Below are 19,945 nucleotides of genomic sequence, written 5' to 3' on the forward strand. Positions count from 1 at the left end.
TGAGGCCAAACTCGGCCTCCCAGAGGAGGGGAGGTCTGAGTGGAGCTCTGAAGGGCGAATGGACCTGTCCCTCTGAGGTTAGATAGACCTAGCCCAACCTAAGTGGTCCGAGAGGGCTTCCTGGAGGAAGCCTTGCTTGCCAAAGGAGTGTCTTCATGTCTGCCCACCCCCACTTCTGCCCAGCCTCCTGCAGTCAATCCTGGACACGCTGAGTCTCCACAGCTACCAGCCTGGACTCTCCTTCCAACTGCTGAGCCAGAAGCCCCTGCCCGCCTGCAGAGGAGGGCAGGAGAGAGGGCCCAGCTTCCGCTCCAGGAGGGGCTCAGCTCTCCTGTGCCTTCACAGCCCGTTGAATCCCCAGCATCAGCCTGTGACGTCAGGCTTGTCTGCAGCTTCCGGGGACAGGAAGGCAGGAAGGGGCTGGTGACCCCGGGCAGGGTGTCCTCAGACACGTCACAGGCTCTGTTAACCCAGCGGTGTTCCCCCTGACCCCCAGGTCCCAGGCAGCAGCTCCTTCCCCAGTGAGGTTCCTCTGGCCTCTCTCTCACTTCTCTTTCCTCTGAAAGAAACCAGGCAATTGCTAAAGCCCAGGGTCCCCACTCCTGCCCATGCTGCGTTGGTTAAACGTTACCAAAAACTCGGGAGGAGGGGTTGGGAGAGGTGTAGGGTTTGTATGGATTTTTTGACATTTTATTTTCTCCCTGATTTGAATTTTTACTTGTTTTATTTGCAATGAATACTATATTAACATGGTAGAAAGTAAAAAATGCAAACGGAACCCAGGCTATGCTGTGAAGAGAAAAACCGGGTCCCCGCCTCCTGGCAGCCGTGCACCCCTCCCGGCTCCTGGAGGACCTCCCGGCGCGTCCCAGGCGAGTCCCAGCACGCGGGAACATCCACGCTCCCGCAAAGCACGGCCCAGGTACTGACCGTTCTGTTCTTTGCTTTTTTCAGTTGACAATTATCTTGGAGATTGTAGCAGTTTCCCAGGGCTGCCATAACAACGGCCCACAGATTGTGTGGCTAAAACAACAGACATTTATTCTCTTAAGTTCTGGAGGCCAGAAGTGTGAAATTCAGGTGTCAACAGTGTTGCTTCCTTCTGGAAGTTCTGAGGGAGAATCTTTCCTGGCCTCTTCCAGCACCTGGTGGCCAGTAATCCTTGGCTTGTAAGCACATTGCTCCAGTGTCTGCCTCCATCTTCATGTGCCCTTTTCCCCTGTGGGTCTCCGTCTTCTCTCCCCAGCCCCACCCCGGAACCGCGCAGCTTGCAGGATCTTAATTCCCCAACCAGGGATTGAATGCGGGCCCCCGGCAGTGAAAGCGGGCATCCTAACCACTGGACGGCCAGGGAATTCCCTGTCTTCTCTTTTTATAAGGACACCAGGCGTTGGCTTAAGGGCCCACCTAACTCCTGGATGACCTAACTAATAACACCTGCAAAGACCGTTTCCAAATAAGGTCACATTCACAGGCACCTGGGGTGAGGACCTCAACATGTCTGTTCAGGGGACTCAATTCAACGTTCCTTACTTTATTCTTTCAGCTACGCTTGGAACAGTAACTAGGCAGACAGCTGAACAGTCGGAGGAGGGGCAACAGCTGACCAGGCCGCAGAGGGACAGTGGGGCCGGAGCTGAGGGGGCAGATTTAGCCAAGGCCTGGGAGGGTGGACGGGAAGGAAGGGCGGCGTGGCAGACGCGCCCACGTGCCTAGAATCCCAGTTTGTTCTGTGCTTCAGTGTGTCCAGAAAAAAAACACCTTTCCAGACTCCCTTGCAGCTAGAGGTGGCCATGGGTCCCAGATCCTGCCAGTGAGATGAAAGCTGTGGCTGGGGCTTCTGAGAAAGCTTTGTGAAAGGGACACACGCGGCTGTGACACATCCCTTGCCCTCTGACCCTGCCCCCTTTTACTGATGAAATGGGGACAGGATGCCTGCAGGTGCAGTGGGAATAGAGCTGGCCCCGTGGCCTTGGTAGGCCACCGAACCAGCCTGGCCTGGGGAAGGCCAGTCACACACTCTTCCTTGGTTTCTCTGTCATTTGTAGCCAAATGCATCACGACCCGGTAAGGAGCTGGCAGGTTTTGCCTCGGGTGGGGGGTGATCTGGGTCATGCCTTAAAGACCCCCCAGGAGGCTGTGAGGTGAATGGGCTACACTGGGCAAGAGGAGGCAAGCCTGGGTGGGGGCATCTGAGCCAAAGGGCAGTTCCAGGCTGGAAAGGGAGGGTGCCAGCGGCAGGTGGGCGGGGCCACAGGGGAATGAAGGGAGACAGGTGAAGCCCCCATGCAGTTTGAGGGAAACCCCAAGTCAACCCACCAAACCGTCTTCCCCGATTTCTGCAGCACGGGAGGCCAGCTGTGGGGAAGTGCAACCTCCTCCCTGTGCCCCCTCAACGCCTCTCTCCTTTTCCTTTTTTATCCCTTTGGGCCCCAGGCACAGGGAGTGGACAAAGCATGCCCCTCCTCCTGACATTGTCCTCACTGGCCTGACCTGGCCCGCCTTCACTTATTTAATCATTTCTCCTGGTCAAAAGCCCCTCGCCCCACACAGAGCTGGGGCCTTCATGGCTCCCCCATGGGGGGCGGGTTCTTGTGACTGCAGGAACAACAGATCAGCCCTTTGCACACACCCCCCCCTTTAATGCTCCCAAGAGCCCAACAGAGGACACCAGCGGAGGGGGGGTGGCCCTGTCCAGGGTCACAAGGCCAGAGCTGCAGGTCCTACGGGCCCACAGCCCTCACGGCGACCGGCCGTCCTCCACCCACCGGCGGGAGCTTCACAAGAGCCAGGATCGGCCTGGGCTCCCGCCCTACCCGCCCCACCGACTCCTGGTGGCCGACTCGTCAAGTTCTGCGGTTGGAGTGGCAGTTCAAGTAGCAGAGGGGCCTGGGACAGGCCAGCACCCACTCTGTGGGAGCCTTGGTCTCAACTCCCTTGCTGCGTTGGTGCCCAGACCCTGACCTCATGGCACCCGCCCGGGCTCCCTGGGAGAGGCAGCGTCCACCGTGACCAGGGCACACTAGCTAAGGCTGCTGGGAGCTGAGCCTATGCAGAGGGAGGGAAGGCAAGGACGCAGGAGAGAGTGAAGCCGGGACATGGGGTTGAGTGGCCGAATGGCGACAGGTGATCTGCTGGCAGCCTGAAGGCTGAGAGGCAGGAGTGGCAATCAGAGAGCAGGATGCCCAGGGACGGACTGGAGGGGGCGGGTGTCAGTGAAGACAAGGCAATTTGGGGGCAGCCATGGCAGTGGCATTCAGGGGCGGGGTCATCAGGAGGAAGAAGCCAAGGAACAGACAGGCCAGACGGGGGTGGACCATCCTAGGACAGATGCTGAGGTCACCAGGGGTGGTGGGGAGCAGGTGACCTGGCACTAGAATGGGGTGACTGCAGCAGAGCGGGGCTCAAAGTCGGGGGGGAAAGGGACGATGAGGAGCCCAGCCCCCTGGCCCACAGAAGGAGGGTGAGGGAGACAAAGCAGCGCTGGCCTGGGGGGCTCCCACGCCCCCCTCACTGAAGCCTCAGCGTCTCCCGCCCTCCCGATACAGGTCCTGACTTCAGCCAAGGTGGCCAGGCCTCCTGGGGCCGCTGCTCCCCCTGCCCCACCCTCCACGGGCAGGCACCACCCTCTCCCTGGTCTGGGCGTGTGCCAGGAGCCCTCCCAGCCCCAGGCCTTGCTCAGATGACCCCCCAACGCCCCCCCCCGGCCCTCCCGGCCTCTCCTGGGGGCCAGCCCAGCGCCCACTCCCCTCCTCCCTTTGGTCCCTGGTGGGCAGGCGCCGCCTCCTCCTGGACTCTCCGAGGCTGGCCCCTGGTCCCCCTGCCGCCCCCCTCACGGTGGAGCAGGCCTCCCATCTTCCGTCGAGGAAGACGAAGCTCCCGAGGCCCAAGGTCAACAGGCCCAAGGTCATGTGCCCTTCGTGTTGGTCGAATGCCAAGGCCTTTCCAACCACCGTGTCCCCTCCCCCTGGCCTGGGTTGGGGTCCACCTGCAGGCTGCACCGAGGGGGCGCTGGAGGGTGAGTGAGCCCCCTCACCCCCGGCAGGGTGTCCGCGGCGGGCACGGGGGGCCGTGGGGTGCCGAGGCGGAGGGCCCCTAAGCTCCTCACGGCGCTCGGGCTCCCGAAACAGCCAGGCGTCTCCAGGGGAGCTGGCTTTCGGGGTCCTGGCACCTCGACGCCACGCACGTGCGCCCCTTTCCCCACCAGCCCAGACGCGGCCCCCGCCCCACCCGCGGGGGTGGCCAGAGCCCAGCGCCCCGCCCCCCCACGGCTGGGCTGCTCCAAAGCCGGAGGCGCGAGCCAGCGTGGGACCTGGGACCAGAGCCTGAACTCGCCATGGCAGAGCCTGGGGTGCGGGGGAGTGGTGGGCAGAGCTGGAGAGGGGCTCTGGCCACCAGCTCCGGGGACACTCGGGGGATCCGGTACATAAGCAACACGTTGCAGAAGATGGAAGGCGGCTTGGACCAGGTCGCTTCCGGCCAGGCGGGCACACCCTTCCTCGGGGGCCTCCTGCCCTGAGGCTGCCCTCCCTCCCCAGCCCCTTCCTCTCTTTTCTTTCACAGCACTCCCCATACTTATCTTTTATCATCTCCTGCCATCTCCTCTACTAGATGTAATCCTAGTGCGGTTCCGTCAGCACCTGAAACAGGGCGTGACACATCATTGGTGCTCAGCTGAGTGAATAAACCTGGCAATTCAAGGACAGGGAAGCTTCGGAAATGAGAAACTCCAAGAGGGAGGCGAGAGGCTGGAAAAGTAGGTCAGGGCTGGGGCTTAGGGTTTTACCGGGTACAAGCAAGGAGTCACTGGAGGTTCCGGTGCGGTGGCAACTCCCACGCTGGAGCCTGGCACGGCAGTGATGGCAGGCCGGAGAGGAGCAGCTGGGGCCAGATCTAGGAGCTGAAAAACTGCTGGCAGTGGGAGTGCCCGGAGAGCCAGATCCAAGACCAGGAGATGATCTCTTCTAAGAGCCAGAGAGGCTGCCGAGCTGGGAACCCAGAGGCCACGGCGTCCGCCACAGACAGGGACCAGGGCTTCTTTGAAAGGGGGTTGGAGATGAACTCAGGCTGAGGGTTCTGGGGCAAACAGAGTGCCGCTGGGAGCCAGGTAGCCTGGGTTTTGACTTGCGGCTGCCCGAACCTTCACCAGTGCCCCTCATCCATGGCATGGGGTGATCTGTGGAATTCCTCCAAGGGCAGTCTGGAGGAATAACTGAAATGGTGTTCACAATGCCAGGCACGGTCCTGGGCACAGCTCTCAACAAATGGTATTTTCGCCGGGTGGAGGTCCGGGCACGTGCAAAGGAGGGACGCTGGTCTCACTGTTATCTGGGGGTGCCCACAGAAAGCAACGCCAAAGCCCTCAACAATCCGAGGTCCTTCCCATCTCAAATCTGAAGACACGCGCACAGTTTTTCACCACGGCTGCTCCCCGGCTCAGCTCGACCTTGGCCCTTCACTCGGCAGTCTGGGCCTCACGCGGGCCTGGACGTGCCCCCTCAGCCACATTGTCAGTAGCCCTTCCATCATTAACAAGAGGAGGTAAAGTCACATGAATTAAGGGGTAATAATCAACCTCGATCTGCAGTACATCAGTCACAGGAGCCTAGCTGGGTGAGGGTGGGGAGTATTTCGTTCCCCAGCCCCTAAATCCTATCTAGCTCTCAATATATTTACCAAGTGTTAAAGAGTCTATCCCAGTTTTAGTAAGCTTTTCTTTTTGGCACAGAAGCTTCCAGAACTAACACTGAGTGAGGGTCATGGACCCAAGTGCATGAGAATTTCATTTGGCTGTGCTTTCTAAAAAGTGGGTGAAGGGACTTCCCTGGCGGTCCAGTGGTTAAGAACTCCACACTTCCACTGCAGGGGGCACAGGTTCGATCCCTGGTCTGGGAACTAGGATCCCACATGCCACATGGCCAAAAAAAACCCAAAAAAAGAAAAACGACAAATTATAATAATGTTGCTGTTTACTAAGGCCTGAAACCATGCTCTGGGTCTTAAAGGTTCTGAATTCTTAAAAAAAAAAGAAAAGTGGGTGAGGTTCTCATTTAAACTCCTTCTGGCCCATTAGTCCATCTTAGAGCTGAGGTTATGTTATGAAAGCATTTCTTAACACAAGAAAGATTGAATCCTAGGAGTTCCCATTCCTATGCCAGAAGGAAACCCACAAGGATCTGCCCTGGGCAGCTGAGGCAGCCATCAGACCAAGCGGGAGCTTACGGCCAGTTGTACTGTGTAATGAAACTCAGGAAAAGAGGTGGCTTAAGAGACTGAGGAACAAACAAGAACCACAGGCATTAAAAAGCTTAACAATATTATGCGTTTATTATATTTTATAGAGCCATGTTACACATGCTTGGTGCTTCAAACTGAGTTATTGTTAAATGTTTTTCTGGATGCAAAGCCATTTGATGCTTGATGCGGATGCCTTAAATACTATAATATTTCTGCATCTATGACCTATGAGCTAAGGAAAAACCAAGAACAATTCCAGAAATGGCAAAGAACATTTAAGAAAAAGATGTACATGAGACGCAATGCTAAGTCCTTGAACCAGGGCCTACAGAAGTTACCAGAAAGTGAATAAAAACAGAATTGTTCTATGAAAATAGTTTAACCAATCACCATCTGTAGATAACAGAGCCTCATACCAGTTTTGGATGTTGTAGAAAAAAGGTTATTGTTTGGTACTGATGCCCTTTCCCCCTCCATACTGTATGCAGACATCGTGCAGCGCCCAGATAAAGCAGCAAACAGAATACAGCACAGCAACTGGCCCCCTCCCTATGACATCCCAAGGCTGTTTCTTACGGCGTCTGAGCGCCTTTAACGAAAAGCAGTCAATTTGATCAAACCTGCCACTTTGTGGAAAACCAATCATCGCGCTTTAGATGAATGTGATGCCACCACACTCACCTTCCTCTGCAGACTCCCCGAATGCTGGCTGAAGACCTGGGGGCCCGGGTGACCAACCTGTGGGAATTTTGATTTGCCTGCTGACCTAACGCCAACGTTCTATTTCAACATTCCCTTCCGGTTTTTCTAATGGGAGCGCATGAAGTGTGCCAACCGCACGCCGCACGCCCCTCCCATCAGGTCTCCGTCCAGCCCCGGCTCCAGCAAACATCCACTCCGGCCCTCCGGAGACCACTCGGGCATGAGCACAGACACTGGAAGCCCTTCGCAGGACACGCCCACTCGTGGAGGGCCCGCCCCTCCTGCCTGAGGCCGCGGCTCTGAAGGGCACTTACAGGCCTTCAAGCAACCGGGGAACCCGAGCACAGTCCGCACAGTCCGGGCAGTGACAGTCAAGGCCCATAAAGGTCAGGAAGCTGGGGTGCAGGAGACCTGGCCAGCCACGCAGTCAAGTGCTTCTGCGCAGGCGCGAGGGAGCCCGAGGGCACCCTCTGTAAAGTGGAAGAGCGGACTGTGGAGCGCGTGCCCTCGGCTGCGAGGGAGCACAGCTCGGGGGGCCGCGCCTCCTCCTCAACCTCTTGGGGTCAAAGTTAGGGTGGAACACACCTGCCTGGACCTGCCGCGTCTGATCTCTGACGAGGTGCTGCGCTTGCACCGATGCCAACGGGAGCCAGGACAAGGGGCTCTGCGGTCAGACAGGTGCCCGGGAGGCCAGGGTCGAGGCCATCCAGTGGCAGGCACGGGGCAGCGGGGGGCAGGGGGAGGAAGCCTCGCGGCGCGGCCCCGGCGTCCCGCGGACGCCCACGAACCGCTTCAGCTCTCGCCACTGCTGACCTCTGGGGTCCTTGCTTTTGCTGGTGGTCAGATGTCAAGAATATAGAAGGAACTGAGGATTAATAACGTGGCCTTACTAAGAATGCTGATCCCAAATCAGAGGAATCAGACACAAGAAGTGATCCATGTTCTCTGCCTGTAGTTGTGCGGGTGGATTATCAGCGTTCCAACTCAAAAACGTAGAGAGGCCAGGGCTTCCTGCGCCACAGACACCGATCCTGAGGTTAAGTACAGTAGGTTAAGTCTGGCTAAGCAGCGCCGGCAGCAGTAAACCTCCTTAAAGCGCTTCAACAGCTGCTCAGGCAGAGCCGCGGGTCTCTCTAGGAGCCCTTCTGAATGAAGGGTCTCATAGACGTGAAGAAACAAACCAGAACTCGGCAACACCATCAGGCGTCCAGGGTACTATCCAACGGGTCTCACTTTACTCAAATTTAGCAAAATAATCGACATTTAAAAGAATGTACATGAAAACCAAATTAAAAAAAAAAAAACCCACAAAAACAACTTTGATTTTCCTCAAATCCGCAGGCCTTGAATCTAGGCACACAGCACACAAACACCTATAATATGAAACCAACAGAGAGCTCAATGTCACCTTGGAAAATAAATGTCACTCTGGGGTGACAGTTCTTTATACAAATATTATGCTTCCCCCTAAACCCCTACCACCAAAAAAAGGGGAAAATAATAAGAAATCCAAAAATAGAAAACAACATCTTGTTAAATGTAAACTTATCCTCTGGAGTTTTTATATTACATATGCTAGAAACATGCATTTATTTCAGCTCAGATGTAAGAAAATATGTCTATCAGTATTACTTACAAATCAGATTAATCCTCAAGACAATTGACTCACTGTGAGAACATGATTTTAAATTTTAGTAAATTACATCTTTAGCAAAATTATAAATTCTAACCACGAGCAAAATGGGTACGTTATACCCAAGGAGAACTACCTCTACTCTGTAAGCTGTCGCTCATTTATCAGTTTCCTACACTACTGGTGTAAGCTGAGAGTGCTATGTCAGTGAGGAGCTTGGGCATTAAATTTTCCTCAAATGCCCAATGAAATGCCTTTCACAAATTAACTCTGCAGATTGAGAGCAAACACGTGAACAGAGAAAAGAGTCAAGGAGAGCGATGGCTATTCCACTCAGAGACAGAAAGGGACAGAAGAGATGACCAAAGGTATCCCCCAAGGGGTCAAGGCACAGAGGAAGAGGGACCTCCCTCCAACTCAGGAGCCTGGCTTCTGTAGGTCATGACATGGCTCTCGGGGCTGCCGGGGAGACTTCCCCACAGCCTAAGTCTGTCTTGCCGTGGGCCCTTGGGCAGGAGTCCTGAGGACGGTGCCAGGACCAGGCTCCAGTGTGGCACAATGCTGGGTGAGGGTGACGCAGCTCCAGACCCCTAACACAGCCACCCGGGGACTGCTCACCCGATGGTGGGGTGGGGAGGGAAGCACGGGCGCTGACACCACGGGCGGCGGTGGAGGCCTCTGCCCCAGGTCTAGTCAAAGAACCACAGGTTCGCACGGGGACGCTCAGCTTTGAAGGGGACCTCCGCCACGGGCTTACCTCTCTCCTGACTGCCAGATACAGCAAAGCCTGGCTTATCCAGAGAACAGCTGGGGTCTTCTGATTAACTCAGTTCCATCAAACTACTCAATGGATAACAGATTCTGAACAAATAGAAAAAAGTGTCTCAAGTTAAATTTTTCATCTATGATTCAGAAGGCACTTCAAAATTCCGGAGGGCCACAGGGTCACTGTCATTGGGTCACCAATCCTCCTGTATAGGACCAATGGAGAAGCTGTAAGAGACAGGGCTATGTTTTTGACCTGATGATGTCCTGGACGTCTTGTACCTGAATCTCTGGTATTAGCTAGTCCGTCAATTACTTTGCAGAGTCAAGCATACAGCACAAAGACACACAGTATGTTTGCATTTTGAATAAATGGGATTTTGCTGTATCATGGCAGTTTATAAAATAGTCTCATGAGTCTGATATTTGACTCTAAGTAAAATCCAAAAATTATAATCGTACATTTAAGAGGTCACAACGTGAGAGGTAAAGTACTCACTGAGTACAGTTTTCTTAATAACCGAATCACCTTGCCAATCTGCACTCAGTATCCATTTAGAAGCACAAAAGTAAGCTACTGGCGCTCAACTGCTACAATGTGCTAGCGTTTAAAGATTCCACTAGATGGAGGAACCAAGGCTCTCAAACCAAACAGCCAATAACCATAAGCGTTTCCTGTTAGACAAGCCAGGACCTGCGGGAGTTGCCCTGAAGGCGGCCTGAGCAATGGAAATGCCTGGTCTCCCCTCTGCTCGCGCCCCCTGCCAGGTAACACCTTACCTTGAGAACACACACAGGCCAGGGCACACACTGCTTCGGTCACACGTTTGCTGGGGGAGCTAAAACCAAAATCCTATTACCAGCGGGCCTGGTGTGGGGTACTCTGAGGTAGTTCCTTAACTCGGGATGCCTGTTACCTACTCTCTCTTTCAGAATTCAGTACACATGGGAAGTATTAAAATATCCATGCATCGCTTTAATCACAAGTCACTGTAATTGAGTGCAAAATAAAGGAAACTTGAGTTGCTTTATTTAACTTCCAATTTCTGGGAGGCTCAAGAATTATAATTATTCTGGACAACAAAAGGAAATAAGACTGTGCTTACAGATCTTTTTCTGCCATATTCTTTCTGTAGGATTGCTATTTTATTGTTGCCCTTTCTGTTACACGGGATGTACACATCAGGTGTTAAAAGGTACAATACATTCTACGACTGAGCACCACTTTCTGTAACTGAACAGGCAAAGAAATTACACTGAACATCAGCATCTGGCAGTATTTTTCGGAAAAAAAAAGTGACTAAAATGGGTTTAAATTGATTAACACTATTAAATCACATCTAATATTTTGATACTACATGATTCAATACAGCTATACGATACAATTATACAAAATGTGTTAACATCAAAGAATACAACCAAAATTAAGATAGCAAACAAAACCTATATAACTTTTTTTTTTACAGGAAAATACTTTTGAAGTATGCATGTAACTGCCCATTCTTTTAAAGAAAATCTACTGCAAGCAAAGTTATCAACCTCCAGAAAAATCACACATAGCATTACTAAGCATATCCCCAAAAAGTGTACAATATGCACACTTGGAAAATACAAAATTAAAAAAATTGTAAGCAACAGGTGAGCTTCATATTTATAAGAGTGTGAAAAGAAGTCCCATTTTTAGCACTGTTGTATAAAGAATTGTCTTTTGATGCGAAGTTCATGAATTGTCCTCCTGTTGGGACCACACTTTACAAAAACACCGTGTTTTTGAAACGAGATTACAGAGCAAGATAGAGCATCTTAGCAATGTCATCTTATTAAAGTTTTTTTTTTTTTTTAATTTTTACTACTTTATCAAAACATGTCCCTTGGGTATGTAGGATTCATTTTTAAAATTCTTTTCTAGAAACAATATACAAAGGAGAGGCATATTTATTCCCAATCACACTCCTGGAAGATGCTTCCCGAGGCTGAGAAGGGTCTTCTCTCTCTTCTTCTCACTGGTTGTTTTTGGCCTTAGCATGTGTTAAGATGTGAGATTTCAGGTTAGTCGACTGAGCAAACTTCTTATTACAACCGTCGAAGGGGCACACATAGGGCCTGTCTCCGGTATGGATTCGCACATGCGTGCGCAAATTGAAGTCCAGTGAAAAGCGTTTCCCGCAGCCTTCGAACGTGCACTGTCGAGGAGAGACCAGAGACAACCCGCTCAGACTCCGACCAGGCCCGGGAGGGGGCAGCGCACTGCTGGGGGGAGAGCAGCCTACCTCTTCTACCTCACTGGGCTCCTCCCTGCCCCTCCTTGCCCCTCCCTGCCCTGGGGGGAAGCTTTTGAGATACAGTCTAAATTAGGGGGCAGGGAGCTGTAACTCTGCCCCGACAACTCCTAGGACCCATGCAGAGCCCTCATGAATTTTTTAAACACAAAGTAAGAGAAACATTCAGCAAAACAGCAAGAATCTTCCTAAATCTCATGTTAGGGTCCTAACATTTGTGTAAATATTTCAAATAATAAGAGACAAACGGTTAGGAAGGTTTCTGGTGTCAAGTATCAAAAAGAACCATGTTAGATTTACCAGCTGCCCTGCTAATTCGTTCACTTGTTCATGGGCTTCTAAAAACAAGGCAAAATACTATTTTCACAGTTACTCTCCTACAGCAAAAATTTTAGAAGTTCCCTGTCAATTAGCAGTTCAATATACTATAAAAAATAAGTTAAGTACAGCAAGTAAACTGCTTTAATCCCACAGTGAACGCATGAGAACTTCTGTTTTAGGCTTGCTCTCGAGCAATCCCGTGTTTCTCCTGACGTCAAGTACACTCCAGAAACACCTCGACACATCCCGTCTCTGGTACCACACAGATCACACGCGGCGGAGTCGAGAGCTGGGGCAGCCCCCCGAGTGAGTCACCAGGACCCCACCGTGGCCTCTCTGGGCGGCGTCTCTCCAGCACGGCTGCCGCCCTGCCTACACCTGCGGGGACAGCGGAGGGAGGAGGGGCTGGCTCTACCTGAAAGGGCTTCTCTCCAGTATGAACCAGTTGGTGTCGTTTTAGTTTTGAGCTCTCAACAAAAGCTTTGCCACACTCTGCACAGACGTGGACTCTGGGGCCGTGGGTGTGCAGATGTTTCCTCATGGCAGAGTTATCCCTGAACATCTTTGTGCAGCCCTTCGAACAGAGAGAGAAGCTTAGTGGTTCACACTGCAAACTGTTACAAATGATTCTACCGCTTAACAGCCTTCACTGACACAATAAAACGACCCTCCCAACCTCCCCACATACATTTTACTTCATGCTACAGTAGAAATATTGAATTATTTACGACAAAAAAACCCCCCAAAACAAAAAAACAGCTGAAAAAGGCCTTAACATGTAATGCAAACTTCTGTTTTACAGTGAGGAAACTGAGGCTTAGAGATGTCTTTAAGTAGACTTGCCCAAGGTCACGCTACTAGTAGGAGCCAGGCTGGGAGTAGAACCCGACACCCTGGCTGCCAGCTACGCCCCCAGATGAAGTAACAGAAGCCCTGAGAGAAACGGAGTTAAGATGACGGCCGTCCACCACTACCTTTGGTGGGCCCCGTATTCTGTGCTGCAAGAATGGGCTGTCATTCTCCATCGCCTACTGTTCCCTCTTCTCTCTTTGCCTCTTTCCCCTTCTTGACAGAGAAAGAAGCAAGAGGGTCTCCAAGGAATGGCAACTACAGAAGAAATTTATTTTGTGAGACACTAGGAAAAGAAGCAGGTAAACTGATACCAGAGCAGGGGGGGGGAGGCAGATGGGTAGGCAGTGCTCGGGAGAAGCATGTCCTGCACCATTTCTTCTGCAGTTGTTGCCCAATAATGGAGTGAATGGGGAAATGATCAGACAGCAGGACAGAAGGACAGCACGAGTCAACACTGCACAGCTTCACAGGCAAGGGGGGCGGGGGGGGAAGGGGACGGGGCGCCACAGTTTTTTCACCTTGACCCCTAGGCTGAGTTTCCATTCAGAAAATGGAATTGGAAAAAAAAAAATCTTATTGGAAAAGAAGTACAGAGAGAAGCTAGAGAGAAGATGAGCACTTAAGGCCTAACTGTTTTCAAATGCTTATTAGTATTTGGCCTCAACAGAAATGCTTTTACATATCAAAATTTCCACAGCAAGAACATTAAAAAAAAGAGACAGAAAGAATTTGTGGGTGCACAGTCATCAGAGGTGAGACCACGAAAGTAAATTTATCCTTCTCCAACTGTTGTTGTTTTTTTTTTAAATATTTTATTCCATTCAAAATCTCTCCCCTCCTGTTTTTCTGTACCACCTACTTGATACTTTATTTTCACCTCCAATTAAGTTTAAAACAGACCCAATCAATATCTCAAAGTACTTTTTAGGCTATCATTAAAGACTAATAAATAGCCACATTTGAAAACAATTACGTACTCCCTAGGAACACACAATTAACAGGGTAAATTAAAATTGTGAAGGAAATGATGAAGTCTTATTAGGGTCACTTCAGCAACATCCCAAATGATTTCCAAACTTCCATAAGGAGCCCACAGTCCCATAAAAGTCCATGGGTGAGACACAACCCAATGCCTTAAGATTGACTTGTTAACAATCCAAAAAGAATAAAATCCTAACAGAGTATATTCAGTACACAGTGATAATAAAAACACTGGCACCCTACAGTAACCCCATTTAATAGTATTTAAATTTAAGTGGCCTTTATGGAACAACAAAACTTACATCACAAAATACAGTCTCTTGAATTTAGAAACCAGATTATAGCTCCTCACTGAATCTCAATTATGAAGATGGAAATAAAAAGTGCGATTTCTTATAAGCTCTCTAAAACTTCCTTCACAGTAATGAACACTTTCCCCCTAGCATTACTTACTTTATGAGGGCAAGCTATTGTTCTTGGAGCATCATCTTCTTTAATTTTTCTTGGCTTCATTCTTACCAAACGGGGGGAAAAAAAAGAGAGAGAGATTTGTAGGAATGGGTAGACTCATCTGGCATAAATCATATAGTCCCTAAAATGCTTTCCCTATAGGTACAAAAACTAAGATTACGACATGCTTCCGTGAAGGGGAAGGGATGAGAAAACTCACATTCTCCGAGGACCTGCGACTGTGAAGAAGCACTCTTCCACCTACAGGTATGTATGCTCAAGCACAAGCACGACCGAGTGGCTGCCTACGGCCTCGCAGCTAATAAGCTGGTGCAGCTTAGGATGGCACTGTGAGCTGTGTGATTTAAGTATCTGCTCTTTTCCCCAAACTCTTTAAAAAATAAAAAAGACCAACAGCCCCAAAATCACAGATGAAACTCCTAGTGGGAACAAAGTGAGGTAAGCAAAGTGAGGTATCCAAAAGCAGCTGCTGTGATAATAAGGGTGCTTTAGAAAAGGAAGATATGGGAGGGTCTTAAAACTATACATCCTATACAACTGCTTAAAAAAGGGGGGGGGTTGTCCATCTTATACTGACAGAAATGATCTTTAAAATAGACTATTTTTTAAAAAGGGTACAGAAAAGTCCTTTTAAAAAGAGAATTATTTATATACACACACGTATAATAGCTCAAGGAAACACAGCAAACTGTGAGCATTGGTTACGCTCGGGAGGAGCCCCTAGGGACTGGCGGGAACACCCCCAAACCTCTTCACACTGTTTAATTTTCATCATACTATTAGTTTTGGTGTTGGTGGTGATGGGAGGGAGATTATAGTTTCGATCACTTGGGCGGTCAGGGAGAGCCCTGCTTGTGGAGTTACTACCCAGAGCTTGCTTATTTGGTAACTTACCTACCTGCTATTTTCACTGAACCAACCTTTGGTCTTTTGTCAAAACTTTCTCTCCAAAACTACCTAAAGATCTGTGTGTGGTAGAGGGTGAGAAATTAAGAGTTCCTAGAAAAACTAGAAAAAAAGATTTAAAATCTCTGAAACCAATGTCCTTGTCCCTAGTTTTGCCATCTCACTCTCCTGTATGAGGACGCATATTTAATACACAACTAAGCCGATGCTCCCTGAGAGTAGGCTAATTCACCACCACTCTTTTACTGTGAAAGATCGCTGCTGTCATCTTTAAGGGAGCCAAGGCCCTAACAGTATCATCCTTCTTCACTCTTGGTCTGAGAAAAGGATTCCCTGATGCTCCTTACTTTATAAAACCTGAACTCATGAAATCACCTCCTTAAACTTTCCACACCCTGGATGAGCAGAGGTGAAACAATTCATCTGGTAGCTATAACTTATCTCTAAGGAGTTTGTTCAAGACAGTACAAATTTCCTACTTGGAATTCTAAGAGAACGTTTTCAGTCTGGTATCCTCCCCAGTCCAACCCGGTAGATACTTGTTCTTTCTTGTACTTGGAAGATTATCACATCAGTTAGCAAACATTTTCTAAGTGCCTGCTGTGTACAGGGCTCTGAACTAGCCTATGTTACCTTAAATACAGTTTGGGTCTGAGTTCACAAAACCAGGTACAACAAAAATTTGGTGCCACTGCGCCACCTGGAGGTTATAATAACAGAGTCTGAAAAATAATAGTGATTCATACGACAGGGTTCTACTCCAATCAAATGTTAATAATAAGAACTGTATATTAAGAACCAAGCTTCAATCCTCCCAATTAAGATGTTTACTCTTTGATGATTCCACTCAAATGCTGTCTTGGCTGTGAAGATAACTACATGATTGTCTTTGTCCAAATTCATAGAATGGTACTAACCTAAAAGAGGGTGAATTTTACTGTATGCAAATTATCTCAAAAACAAAAAACTCTGACTTTAAAAACACATTCACTGGGTTGACAAATACGTCATACTGACAACCTTTCCCCTTTTCCACCCGCCTTAGGGCTCGAACATGGGGACAATGGCAGTGAAATGCCTATGCCCGTAGGATAGGTGTGGCCCGGTTACCTACAAGGGTCCCCAGACCTCACAAATTTTCTTAAATTCATTCCTAGGAACTTAAATTTTTTTTATCATGGAAAATTTCAAATATACACAAAAGTAAAGAGAACAGTCCTATGTGCCATTCACCCAACTCTTGATTTATTTTTTGAATGTTATTAAGTGGTATTTCTTCTTAAAATGTCGTTTTTAAAATGTGTGCTAATATTTAGCAATATAATTAATTTTAGAATGAGAGTTTAAAACGCATCTGGGCAAACACCCTTGGACTCAAGGAGGAAGTGGAGGTATTCAATTGCAGCCACTCTTAAGCTCCTGAGCAAATCACTCTTCTTCACTTCAGAGTGGCAAGTGAGGCAGTATATGCAGGTACCTTTTACATTATATTCGAATGCAAACACTAAAAAGGTCATTTTCCAAACAAGCGTGCCTAGATTGAAAGTGTTCTGTTTTGTGAGTAAAGACTAAAAATCTTTGTGGCAACAATTGGTACATAAACCTACAAAATAAAATATATATATATATTTGAAATCCTAAAAAAGAGAGTAATTTTTTAAAAAGACTAAAATTATATCCTACTACTTAGAATACCTTCTTGACCCACCCATACTAGTCAGTCACAAGTAACCAAGATATGTTTCTCACTGACTGAGAAACGTACAAAGCTCCTGGACCTGGAGATGGTGACAAGAGCATTAGCATCATGAACGAGGCGGAGTGGGATGTGTGACTGGGTGCTGGCTTCAACCAGCTGCACGACCTTGAGCAAATCACTTAACTTCTCAGCCTCAGTTTCTTATTCTGTAAAAAGGTATTAATGCTACCCATTTAGAGCTGTGAAAATTAAGAGATGATGTACGTTAAGCTCTTGAGAAATGACGGCTATTATTACCGCCAACCTGTGCTAAATGCGCCTAGGCAAAACTGAGTTCATTCCTTAAAAAAATGCCAGTTGTATTTAACAACCCAGAAGGTACTGGTGGCTCCAAACCACCACTGTCAACTAAAGGACTGAGAGACTGAGAAAGAACAGCACAGGTAAAGTGGAAAGGCCCCCTCCATGTATTAGAAATTATATGGAGGAGCCAGGTAGGCAACAAAAGTTTCCTGTTCAATTAAAAATAGAGACTATGTGCCCTATGACGTGACTGCTGATTTTACACTCTGCCATTCTGCATACATTGTAAAGGCTGGACACCAGTACCACAAACTGCAGGAATTTCCTGGACAATTTTCAGCAGGGCATTATGTAAACCAGAAGTTCTGACTAAGTTAAATCTGTAAATGTCCCAGAAGCCAAGATGAAACATTTCTGAAGAAGTGATTCTTGAATGAAAATAAGCAGCTTAGCTGACTCCAGACTGGAACCAGCTGTGCTGACGGGACAGAAGGCCCTGTGTAACAGCGCTACCATCTGCAAGCACCGTTCACCTCCCTTCTTTGTGTCGCCTAAGACAAACGAGCCCAAGTTTGTTCAACGGGTTCTCTCTTAGTGTACGTTCACGTGGTACTGAGGGGTTTTACGGCATTTCAGCTCCACCATCACACTTCATCTTTATATCAAACCAGTGAAAAAGTCTCAGGGTGGGCAGTGAACCACGACAAACCACCCCCAACTTGGGACTGACCTAACCACTTGTTATTCTCGTCTTCCTGCACAGAAGGCTTCCAAAGGGCTAAGTTTAGTTAATGAAAAATGCACACAATTTAATCAGGGAACAGAATTCTCCAGGTCCCACCCACTGACCAATTTTTGAAGTATTTACTAAAAAGACATTTCAAGAAAGAACAAAATCACCATAGTCCCACCTCCGCAATACCGTGACTTTCAAATAAGTCATCATTTCTTATACTTGTTCACACACACTAAGTGATTTACTAAGCGGTCTAGGCTCAGTACAGCAGGAACCTGAACATTCTTTGGTCAGTTCCAAGTCCAGTCCAGAATCCTACCACCCCAGTATATGGAGGGAAGGGGAAAGCAACTAACATGCCACCTTAAGCCGAGAACTGAGTCACAGGGTGGGGGTGGATGAAAAGAGGAGGCCAGGAGAACAAGTTCTGTGCATTATTATAAGCCAAGAAGATAAGATATGGCCCCCAACAGTTTGAAACTTGGCGCTTCTTTGTCAACAGCTTTGAGACCCAGTCACCATTCTGGGGTCTCTGGAAAGTCCTATTCACAGCTGTTACATTGTCAGAATGTGAAGCCCTAACAGAACTGGGCATTCCGGGCTCAACTATTTCTCACCACCACTGCCCAATTAGAGAGATTTATTTGGTTTTACATCATCTTTTCAAGAGATACTATGGAAAATGGGGACGAGAATGAGCCCAACCTCACAACTGCCCAAATACTGTACCTTTACTTTGTACATGTTGTCAAGGGGAGCAAGATTACATTCTATTCTGTATACAAAATGAAATCTTTAACAGGCTGATTATAAAAGAAAATAAACACACACTATATTCAGGTAATTACATAAGTCATGCTGACTAAAGAATTTGACTGTGTGCTAGGATCATAGTTCATGCTCTCCAAGTCCAATACAGTAGAGCTTCAGTTACCAAGGAGAGAATTTTCCTAGAGTCAAGTCAAGTGAGTGTTCTCTCTTTAAATATTGTCAAAATTATGCCCCATTTTTAGGCCATGGTTTTCTTAACCCTGCCGCCCTTGTCACGGAGTTTCTGACTATCTTCGCTTCTTCAGAAGGCTCGTTCCCACACCACCAAGATCTTCCAGCTTCTTGCTCATTCTATCCACTACTGAATGAAATGGACTTTTCTTGAAGAAATTCTTACAACCCACTGACTTCCTATTCTAAACTGAACAAGTTTTCCAGCCTGTTGCACAGCAGTCTTCTTGATTTTCTGTTCACTGTATTCTTTAGGAAGTCTTCCCTTTGACGTTCATCCTCACTGTAAAGGAGCACAGCCTCAAGTAACCTCTTCGGAGAGGAGGCATGCAACATAAAATGAATCCTTAGGTGTCTAAAATTGCCATTGTTTTGCCCTTGTGTTGGACTGATAGCTTTGCTGGATCAAGAATTCTATGTTTACAATAATTTTCCTCAGAAATCTCAGAACATTGCTCCTTTGTCTTCTAACTATCTATTGCTGTTGAAGAAAATTCTCATTCAGGTTTAATTATCATCCTTTTGTAGACCTATCTTTTCTCTCCGGAAGCTTTTAGCAACATGTGCCTGAGTTTACAGCTGAAACATCCTGGAGTTTCTGTTCAGAGAACTGGGGACAAGCTTTAAGATTGCTGACCCAATTCTCCAGCAAGGGGAACAACGCTAAGGGCCACCAACACCTCATCACTTCTACTGCCCACTACCCATGGGCCCCACCTCTCGGCAAAACCTTGCCTCAGCCCTCTGCTCCTCCACCAGAATTACTTCACAATATATTATTTAGAGAAATACTTATTCTTCTCTCTCTTGGCCCTTCTGGAAACTCTACTGGCTCTTGGAATGCTGTACTTACCTTTTTCTTTTCTCTTCTTTTCCTTTTTCGCCGCACCCCACGGCATGTGGGATCTTATTAGCTCCCTAACCAGGGAGGTGCAGTGGAACCCGTGCCCCCTGCGGTGCAAGCACGGAGTCTTAACCACTACACTGCCAGGGGAAGTCCCCTGTACTTACTTTCTTGAGTCTTCTACCTGTCTGAATGATCCTTTGGCTCTGTCACT

The 19,945-nt window shown here is 48.5% G+C and overlaps 1 protein-coding gene across 1 annotated transcript in view; it reads right to left on the reverse strand.

Annotated features, from left to right (window-relative positions):
* Positions 1–6,308: 6,308 nt before the first annotated feature.
* The window catches only part of YY1 (YY1 transcription factor), a 31,756-nt gene continuing 18,119 nt past the window's right edge, over positions 6,309–19,945 (reverse strand). Inside the window, exons 3-5 of the mRNA XM_082448273.1 lie at positions 14,224–14,284; positions 12,353–12,511; positions 6,309–11,520 (exon numbers count right to left, since the gene is read on the reverse strand). Of these exons, the coding sequence (XP_082304399.1) occupies positions 11,338–11,520; positions 12,353–12,511; positions 14,224–14,284 (403 nt within the window). The 3' untranslated portion in view covers positions 6,309–11,337. The remainder of the gene's footprint in view (positions 11,521–12,352; positions 12,512–14,223; positions 14,285–19,945) is intronic.

This window comes from Balaenoptera physalus, assembly GCF_965194825.1.
Source record: "Balaenoptera physalus genome assembly, chromosome: 2".
NCBI lineage: Eukaryota > Metazoa > Chordata > Mammalia > Artiodactyla > Balaenopteridae > Balaenoptera > Balaenoptera physalus.